Source organism: Sturnus vulgaris, chromosome 6 (assembly GCF_052056855.1).
Source record: "Sturnus vulgaris isolate bStuVul1 chromosome 6, bStuVul1.hap1, whole genome shotgun sequence".
Taxonomy (NCBI): domain Eukaryota; kingdom Metazoa; phylum Chordata; class Aves; order Passeriformes; family Sturnidae; genus Sturnus; species Sturnus vulgaris.
In genome coordinates this window covers 46,691,939-46,702,118 of record NC_142248.1, presented here as the reverse complement: position 1 = coordinate 46,702,118, position 10,180 = coordinate 46,691,939, and the positions used below count along the sequence as shown (strand labels likewise).

Sequence of the window (10,180 nt, the reverse complement as noted above, 5' to 3'; positions counted from 1 at the left end):
CTCCAGCCCCTCGCCCATCCCTGGAAAATCCGAACCACGCGGATCCAGCAGCAGGAGGGGCTCAGCTCTTCCCTGAAGAGTTTGTTCAACTCCCAAAATCTTGGGATCATATCCATTCTGGGACTTTATCCAGCTGGGAGAAAACCCCCTCGGGTCTGAATTATTCCTTAAATGCCGTTCCAAGAGGGAATCGCTCAGGAGAAAAGCCGGGATGAAACATTCCCAGGACACGGGATCCTTCCCAAAGGCGGGGATCGCATCCCGCTGCTGTAAATCAGCGGGAGCGTTAACAAACAGCTCCATCTGCTGATCCCTGCCCTCCCAAACCCCAGAGGGGCCGAATCCAGCAGGGTTTTTATCCCAGGAAAGCCCCTCACAATCCCATGGGATGGGGGGAAAGTGAAGATATTTGAATAGGGAAAGGAAAAATCAAACCAGGATTTCATTCCCCCTTTCCCACAAATCTGAATCCCCACACCAGCTTTGGGGAAAAAATTGACTTTATCCCAGCCCAAGCCATGTTTTCTCCACCCTTTATTCCACATTATTCATGCCAAGCTCAGGTCCCACCTCATCCAAGAGATCCTGATTTATTCCCACCACCGTTCCCATCCTTGGATGTAGCACACACATCATCCCCTCACTCTGGGGATCATCCCCATAAAATGTTTTAAATTCTGGAAACAGAATTTTGCGAGTAAATTCACGTCTGGGGAAGAAGGGGCATTGAAATATTGGATTTTAAAAGAGAGAAATTAAGAAAGAAACTCTTTTTCTGCTGCGGTGGGTGAATTAAATCCCTCCAAACGCTGCCAAGGCATCAAAACCAGCCCTGAACAATCCCAACAATCCCCCACCTGTCTGCTGAGCTGGAACTTTTCAAGGCAGAGCTATTTCCAAGCAAATTGTTGGATATTCCTGCTCCAGCAGCAGCAGGAGGGAGTTTGGATGAAATGGCTTCAATCCAAGGAAATGGTGAAATACAGAGGGAAAAGCAGCTGGTTCTGCAAGGAGGGAAATCAGGATTTAAACTTTTCTCTGACAGGGACATGGGCTGGGTTTATCCAGATGTTCCTGCTGCTCCCTGGAGCAGCTGGAGAGCGATGGATAAAGGAATAATTGGGATTTTACACACAGGAGAGCAGGAAATGGGGCTTGGAACCACCTGGGATAGTGGGAGGTGTCCCTGTCCAGGGTAGGAATGAGGTGGGATTTAAGGTCCCTACCAAACTGGGATTTGGGATATGGGCTGGGATTGGGCTGGGAAGGGCCCTGAACATCAAGAAGGGATAAAAGGGGCTGGTTTGGGGCTCTGAAATGGGATTTTGAGGACCTGAGCTGGCTGGTGATTAAAGCTGAGGGAATTTTTATCAGATAAATAAATGAGTACATGCCCAGGTGAGTGTTTTTCCTCCCAGGCCCATTCCAAAGATGGGCAAAATCTCAGGAAATGAATCTTGGGGTGACTTTGTTTGCTCCCAGCCTGGACAGAGCTGTCCAAAGTGTCCTGCCTTCACCAGGTAACTTGAATTTCTTTCAAATAAATCCAAATTCCAGGCTTTTTTTTTTTTTTTTTTTTTGGCTTTGATGAGTGGATATTCCTCTCTGCAGAGGCAGAGCAAACCCAGTAAATAAAAGTCCGTGGCAGCAGGAGCTGGATGGCTGCAACTGGAAAGGTCTTGGATCGTCTGGAGGGAAGGGAATGGATTGATTTATGATTTTAACAAGCCTGGCTGGGCAGGGAGTCGTGCCTAGATGGTTTTAAAGGCAGGAGGAGATATTAATCAAAATTAAAGCTGCTCTAAGCCACTCTCTGAGCCACTGGGCTGGGTCCTGCCTAATTGATTCCAAGCCTAAAGCAGGGACAGGGAAAGGACAGCCTGGAATGAGGGGCTCGGGTTTAGAGCCAGATGGGGAAGCAGAGGCTTGGAACAAGGGGAGTAATGAGGAATAATTGGGATCACTTGGAAGGGCTGTGCTCCCATCCCCTCGGATCAGGGCAGGGATGATGGATGGGAACACGGGGCGAGGAGCAGCAGTGACATTTCTGGAGCTGCAGCTGAAATCACGCCCTGCCAAAAAGGTCAGCTGGGCTCGGGCTGGGAACTGCAGCTCTGCAAAATGATGGTTTGGGGCACAAGTCTGGCTTTTCAGCATGGATGGAGCTCGGAAAGCTGTGCTGCCCCACCGAGCTCCTGCCTGGCCCCATTCCTGCAGGAATTGTCCTTCTCCCTTTAAGGAGGGAAAGCTCCTAAAAAAGGCTGAGCAGGGGGTGTCGATGGGGCTTCCCCACACCTGGGTGAGGTGACAGAACAGTTTTTGTTGGGAAAGACTCCAAGATCGTGGAATCAAAGCTCCCCAGGGATCCCCACCCTGGTTTTCAGGACAGGAGGGGTCTCTGGAAGGGCTCACACAGAACAGCAATGCCAAACCCACCTCCCATAGACTGGACTCGGAATGGTGCAAAAATTCCAGGTTTTTATACAAATCTCCACGTCTTTTCTTATGGAATCTGAATTTACATGTGGAAAATGTGAGGAGGGCCTGGGGGAGCTGGGAAGGGGCTGGAGAATTCCCGAGGGAGCTGGGAAGGGAATGGAGAATTCCTGAGGGAGCTGGGAAGGGAATGGAGAATTCCTGAGGGAGCTGGGAAGGGGCTCAGCCTGGAGAAAAGGAGGCTCAGGGGGGCCCTTGTGGCTCTGCACAACTCCCTGCCAGGAGGGGACAGCCGGGGGGATTTGGGATCTGCTCGCAGGGAACAGGGACAGGAGGAGAGGGAACGGCCTCAGGCTGGGCCAGGGCAGGCTCAGGGTGGATTTTGGGAACATTTATTCATGGAAAGGTTGTCCAGCCGGGCACAGCTCCCCAGGACAGGGGTGGAGTCCCCATCTATGATCGACTCCAACCATCCCCAGCCCTGCCAAGGCCAACCCTGCTCTGTGTCTCCAAGTGCCACATCCACAGGGATTTGAAATCCCTCCAGGGATGGGGACTCCACCACTGCCTGTTCATCCCAGAATGGTTTGGGTTAGAAAGGATCCAAATCCCACCCTATTCCACCCCTTGCCATGGCAGGGACACCTCCCACTGTCCCAATGTCCAACCTGGCCTTGGGCACTGCCAGGGATCCAGGGGCAGCCACAGCAAATCTGGGAATTCCAGCCCAGCTCCTCACCACCATCCCAGCCAGGAATTCCTTCTCAATATCCCATCTAAACCAACTCTCTCTGAGATTAAAGGTATAAATACACAGAGGCTCTTCGAGCTGGAATAATAATTCCAACATCATCCATTGCTGATGCCTGGAAAACCACGGAAATCCTGTGAACGGGGAAGACACCAATTTGATTTTTTAAGTTTGTTGAAAGCAGTTTTACCACTAAACAAGTAAACATTTATAACTAAATAAATACTTTTCAGTTTAGTCGAGGAGCATTCAGTGGCTGTTGGCATAAATATTCAGTTATGGAAATGATTGGATGGAAATAGATTTTTCCATGCCATAAATAAACATTGTCTGCAAGGAACACACTCCCAACAAGAGGCGTGAATTAGAGCCACTGGTGCCTCATGCCAGCCCTTGGGAATGTTTTATTTAGAAGCACTTCTGCTCACCACACAGCCTGATCCCATCTGCCTGCTTTTTCCTGGGTGTTTATTCCACCACATCGTTAAAAACTTGGAGCAGAATCATGGAATCATCGAGTTGGAAAAAAAATCTTTGGGATCAAGTCCAAGCTGTGCCTGATGCCCACCTTGTCCCCAGCTCAGAGCTCTGAGAGCCACATCCAGGAATTCCTTGGATACCTCCAGGGATGGGAACTCCAAACCTCCCTGGGCAGCCCCTTCCAAGGCCTGAACACCTTTTCCATGGAGAAATTTTTCCTGAAAAATTCTCCTGCTCCCTGTGCTCGGGGGCTCATCCCAGCACTGGGATGAGGAAAGTTTAGCAAAGGACTGTGCTAAAGGAATAAATCAAATTATAAAGCAGGAGTTTCGGATATGTGAGCATCACTGCAGTTCCAGCTTGGTGCTGGAAATCAGCACAGAGAAATCCATGGGATTTACCCCAAATCCCTGGGATTTACCCCAAATCTATGGGATTTACCCAAATCCCTGGTGCTGCATGCAGGAGCAATGCTTCCCACAAAGTGACACCCAAATGTCCCTGACTGAGTTTGATTCTTCTAAAATGAATTTATGGATAAAAGCCCTCAGGTCAGGAATATTGGTGATCCCAGCGAGGATGAGGAGAGCTCAGCATGGGCTGGTGGAAAAGCAGGAGAAAATCAGGGATAACCTGAGCAGGGATAAACCCTGGTTTGGGTGGGATTTTAAACTTTTGGCCCAAAATGAGGGAAGGGAAGGGAAGGGAAGGGAAGGGAAGGGAAGGGAAGGGAAGGGAAGGGAAGGGAAGGGAAGGGAAGGGAAGGGAAGGGAAGGGAAGGGAAGGGAAGGGAAGGGAAGGGAAGGGAAGGGAATTTTGCTTCCAGTGTCACACAGACTTAAATAGGAGCAAGAAGAGCTCGGCTCTGCCCCAGTCCTGCTGTCCAGCAGCAAGGATACAAAATATTGGGATTTTTCAAACGAAAGCAAGGACAGGGAATCCGCAGGATAATTTCCTGCACTCTCCAGTTTAGGGAGGGAAGCTGGGACTCATGGACACGGCAAGGAGGAATTGCAGGCTGACGGTGCCATCTAGCTGCTGCTCCTGGAGCAGGAATGCTGCTCTGGATTTGGGAATGCTGCACTCCCCCGGCGCTGGGAAGCCATTCCCTGTGTCCTGTCCCTCCATCCCTTGTCCCCAGTCCCTCTCCAGCTCTCCTGGAGCCCCTTTAGGTGCCCTCAGCTCTCCCTGGATCCTTCTCCTCTCCAGGGGAACATTCCCAGCTCTCCCATCCTGGCTCCAGCCCTTACTCTCCTGTTTCCTTCAGGAAATTTTCCCTTCCCACATTTTCCATGCTCTTCCTTTGATCACCAAGATACTTTAGAAGCATTTTTGTCACCCTCGATGGCCCTGGGCTTTATCCTTCCCAATTCCTGTGTGCTTGGATAAAGTCCCTGTATCCTCTCAGGCTTCCCCTTCCTTCCTTTTCATGTTGGGGTTTGTCCCTTTCCCTCAGCTTGGCTCTGGATTTTAGGACAGTCCTAAAATCAGTGTCACTCCAAGCACCACCCACCCCAGGTGGAGCTTGATCCCTGCAGGAATTTGGGAATGTCAGAGTGGGAGTATCGAGCTGAGAGTTTATCCCATCTCACATCTGGGGAAGGGAACTCCTGTTCCAGGCAACTGGGATCCACCTGGGAGAGGGAAAAGAGCCCAAATTTCAGCCCCAGCCTGGTCCCATAACCACAGGAGGGAGAGCAGAGGCACAGGATTCCCAGCAGGAATGGGATTGTTTTCTCACAGAGCACTCTCAGCTTCTTTTTCCAGCCCTGGGATGAGCTGAGAACCCGAAATTTTCCCAAAGCTTTTGAAATTCCTGCTGGAGCCTGTGACAAGCACAGATTTTATCTGGTGCAAATCTAATGCAATTTAGTGGGGTTTCAGCAGTGCAAATCCCCTATAAATTCAATTCCAGCAGTTGGAAGCTCCTCTCTCCCAAAGCCAAGGCATCACTAACTTCTCCTTGGCTCCGAGCAGGACATTTTATTTCCCCAAAGGAGAACATTTATTAGTTGTTTATTATTAATGCAAAGTCCTTGAAGTGGATTTTGATTTCACCTGTTCTTTGGGGGAATCAGCAACTCCTTATAAAAATCACTTTGCATCCAAATAAGTTCCAGCTTCACATCCATGAACCTCCAGAGACCGGAGCCACCAGAAACAAAATGCAATTTTCACACTGAGCTCAGGAAATTCAAGGTTTTGGCACCTCATCTTCGTTGTATATTGGGCAATAAATACCTGGTTAAGGCAGCAACGAGGTAAAAAGGAATTACAGCTTGTCCTACACCACTTTCTCCCCAGGCTTCAAGGAACAGGGAAAAGACAATTGTGATTTTGTAATTTTCCAAAATTAGGTGCCAACAGAGGTATTCGAATGTTTACAAAGTAATTTTAAAACACATTTTAGCTTTGGTTTCGATAGGGATGTGCTTTGCAATTAGCAACCCCAGCTATTTGTTTTATTCTTATTTTCCATTATGAGGAAAAAAATGTTCAGGCAGAGATTTGGGAGATCCTCAGGGAAAATTCCCCCAAATCTCTTTTACCATAAGGTATGAGCTCCACTAAGGAGAGGGACAAATATCCACAAATCCCTGCCTGGCTTGAACAGCTCTTGCAGCTCTGAGAATCCAAAAATTTCCAATCCTGCTGCCTTTTGTTGGGAAAAACACGGATTTCCCACTGGGAAGTGCCTCAAGCACCTCTGAGAGGCAGCAGGAGGAAAGTTGGACACAGCAGTGGAAACCACAGAAACTCTCCCATCACATTTTGCACCCTGATTTTTTGCTTCTCTGAAATTTGAGACCTATTAAAATCCCCCCTAAAAATTCAGTGTTTTGGTTAAAAAGGCAATGAGGGTTTTGTTTTTTCAGAGCCAAACTGAAGCCAAACACATCCCACAGGATTCCCTTTCCCTGCCTACATCATCAAAATCTGTGGGGGAAAACCCAAAATCACCACCAGAGCAACTGAGTATTTTTATTTTCTAGTGTAGAACCTTCACACTGAAGTGTTTTTTGGCAAGAACCAGGATTTAAGCATTTTTCACTCAAAATGAGAGGCACAACCACCTCCTGGTGAGGAACCCAACCCTTCCCCAGGGCTCCCAGATCCAAATCCTCATCCCTGTACCAGCCAGGGATGGATTTAGAAGGTGGAAGGAGCTGCTCCCTCCTCATCTAATGCAAGGTGTCCCTGCCCAGGGCAGGGGACTGGAACTGGATGGGCTTTAAGAACCTTTCCAACCCAAACCATTACAAAACTCTGTGACAGCTTCTGCTATGGGCACAGCTGGGTTTGCTCCCATTCCCTCATCACCAACTCATCTCATTGATTTCAGAACCAGCAGGACAAAACAAAGGCTCCTGGGCATCCCAAAGGATCTGCAGACCAGCCGGGAGGGATCAGCATTTGCTCACACCCCACGTGTGAGCAGAGCACTTTCCTGATCAGTCCCCTCGGAGCACTGAATAGCACAAGAGCACCCAGACACTTGTAATCCCTTCTAAAGGATTTGGGAAACACAATTCCAGACCTGTGGCACTCTCGAGTGTGTCATTAACTCAGTCCCTTCAGAGAAGCTGTGGCTATCCCTGGCTGTGTCCAAGGCCAGGTTGATCAGGGCTTGGAGCAGCCCGGGATAATGAAAGTTCACTTTGTCCAGAGAAGAACGCGCAGAGCCGCTAAAACCCGTACGGAAAGGAAACAGGCACAGATCAGCTGGGTTAGGAGATCATTTATTAAGTAAGGCTGAGCCGAGACGCTGTAGATGTGTCAGGGAGGCCGCGGGAGCTCCTGGCTGTCGCCTCATCCTCCCGGCGCTCAGTCCAGCTGCAAGAGAGCGAGAAACGAGGGGAGTGAGCGGGAACCGGCACCCCCGAGCCCCTTCCCGCGGCCGCGGGGCTCACCTTGATGAAGCCGATGTCCTTGGCGTACTGGCGGAAGCACTGCCGGCACATGTTGAGCCCGTATTTGCGGATGAGGCCGTGGCGGTTGGAGCACACGCGGCTGTGAGGGGAACAGAGAGAGGCGGGTGAGGGTGGGGAATGGCGCTGGGGAGGAGAGCGGGAATGTGAGAGGAAAGGGGAGGTGAGGCGGCAGCCACAACCCGGGGAGCGCAAGGAGCAGCACTGACCAAGAGCGGGAGCCCTGCCCGAACTTCCTGGGGTGGCTCCAGTAGAGCTGCTGGTGGCCCATGGCTGCACGGTGCCGAGAGAAAGATGGCGGCGGCCGCCTGCCCTTATACCCCTCCCGGCGCCTCCCGGCGTGCACCGCGCGACGCGCGCTTCCCGCCCTGTGACGTCACTACGGCAAGAGCTGCGGGTTGCACCCCTCCCCGCGTGACGTCACTCCGTGGGGCGGGGCCTCTCCGCCCGCCCCGTGACGTCACCGCTGTGAAAGCTCGTATCGCAATCGGAGCGGGCAGGCAGCGCCGGGCGCGGTGGCGCGCGCCTGTAGTCCCAGCTGCCGGGGAGGCTGAGCCCGACGGATCGCTTGAGCCCAGGAGTTCTGGGCTGCCGTGCGCTGTGCCGAGCGGGCGTCCAAGCTAAGGCCGCCATCAATATGGTGACCCGCGGGGAGCTGCGGGACACCAGGTTGACTAAGGAGGGGTGAACCGGCCCAGGTCGGAGACGGAGCAGGTCAAAGCTCCCGTGGCGGTCAGTAGCGGGATCGCGCCTGTGAATAGCCACGCCAGCGTAGCCTGGGCAACACAGAGACACGCGGGCTCCCCTTTTGCCCCGACACGCCACAAAACTCCCCTTTGCGCCCCCAAAAAACTCCCCTTGGCTCCCCAAAACACGCACGACAACACCGCCTCCTACTGCACAAACACCGCACCGCACCCCGCACCAACGCTTAACACTCAACTCACACCCGCAAACAAATCTCCAACAACAGCCTGCCCTTAATGAAATAAGACAGCTGCACAAACGCTGCTTAATGGGGTCCCCGATTTATGGGGGTTTTTTTTTCGCCTAATGGCGGCTAATGTGAAAGCCAGCTCAGGGCGGGCGGGGCTGCCCCGACACCAAGCCCTCACTGCGCCTTCCTGTGACTGATGAAGCCTGAGTGTTAATGACACTCCCTGCCCTCAGCTCCTCCGTGTCCCCTCGGCTCCTCCGTGTCCCCTCAGCTCTCCGTGTCCCCTCAGCTCCCGTGTCCCCTCAGCTCTCCGTGTCCCCTCGGCTCCTCTGTGTCCCCTCAGCTCCCCATGTCCCCTCAGCTCCCGTGTCCCCTCGGCTCCTCTGTGTCCCCTCAGCTCCCCATGTCCCCTCAGCTCCCGTGTCCCCTCAGCTCTCCGTGTCCCCTCAGCTCCCCATGTCCCCTCAGCTCCCGTGTCCCCTCAGCTCCTCCATGTCCCCTCAGCTCCCCATGTCCCCTCGGCTCCCCATGTCCCCTCAGCTCTCCGTGTCCCCTCACACCCGCCATCCCTTCAATTCCTCCACGCTCCCTCCCTTACACCTGCTGTCCCCTCGATGTCCTTACACAGAATTCTCTGTCCCTTTTTTTCGCTCCCTGTTGCATTTTCCCCTCTAACCCCTCTTTTCAATGCCAACAGATGTCACCAGGTGTGTTATGCTTTACTTGATGTTTATGGAAAACTTTATATTTCATGTTGTGCTTGGCTGTGACTGTACATTAGGTAGGCAGGTAGATGGGTGGATTTAAGTAAACTTTAGTGTATAAATTATTTTGCTTTTTATTCCCTGGCGTGCTTGATTTGTGGACAATTTCCACCTTGCGCCCTCTGCAGAATAAACAATGTCTCTTTTCTGAACTTGATTAGTTGTCCGTGTTTAGAGTCCCTAACATTCGGCAACACCTTCAGCTCCTCTGTGTCCTTCCACAACTCCCCAATGTCCCCTCACTCTCCGTGTCCCTTCACACCCTCCATATCCCCTCACTCTCCGTGTCCCCTCACACCCCTTGTCCCCCCACCCCGTGTCCTCCCACACTCCATGTCCTGTCATACCGCCATGTCCGCTCATACCCAAGTCCTCAGCTCCTCCATGTCCCCTCACATTCCATGTCCCCTCACACTCCACGAACCCTCACTCCCCGTGTCCCCTCACTCCCCGTGTCCCCTCATACCCTGTGTCCCCTCAGACTCCATGACCCCCCACTCCCCATGTCCCTTCACTCCGTGTCCTCACACTCCATGTCCCCTCACTCCCCATGTCCCCTCACTCCGTGTCCAATCACACCCCGTGTCCCCTCACACTCCATGACCCCCCACTCCCCATGTCCCTTCACTCCGTGTCCCCTCACTCCCCGTGTCCCCTCACTCCCCGTGTCCCCTCACTCCCCGTCACTCCCACCCCCCCTCTCTCCCTTTCCCGCCAAGCCGCACCAGCGGCATCCAGCAGGAGGTGCCCGCGGCCCGGCCCTCGCGGCGGGCTCTGCTCTGAGGCCCCGCTCTCGGGCTGCCCGCTGCTGCCGGTGCGGCCGCAGCCGCCGCTCCCACCGGGGCCGCCGCCCTCCCTTCCCGCCCCGCCATCCCGCTGGCCG

General features: G+C 52.8%; 1 protein-coding gene and 1 non-coding gene across 2 annotated transcripts; one reads left to right on the top strand and one right to left on the bottom strand.

The window, feature by feature from the left end:
* Nucleotides 1-7,391: 7,391 nt before the first annotated feature.
* Nucleotides 7,392-7,966, bottom strand: RPS29 (ribosomal protein S29). Its single transcript, XM_014885874.2, has 3 exons — nucleotides 7,806-7,966; nucleotides 7,579-7,678; nucleotides 7,392-7,501 (listed from the first exon to the last, which is right to left on the bottom strand). The coding sequence occupies exons 1-3, from the start codon at nucleotides 7,865-7,867 to the stop codon at nucleotides 7,493-7,495; spliced, it is 171 nt and encodes a 56-aa protein (XP_014741360.1). The 5' UTR covers nucleotides 7,868-7,966; the 3' UTR covers nucleotides 7,392-7,492.
* A 135-nt stretch (nucleotides 7,967-8,101) lies between these two features.
* Nucleotides 8,102-8,401, top strand: LOC148223476 (signal recognition particle RNA). The gene has a single exon (XR_015804686.1).
* The last annotated feature ends 1,779 nt before the right edge of the window (nucleotides 8,402-10,180 follow it).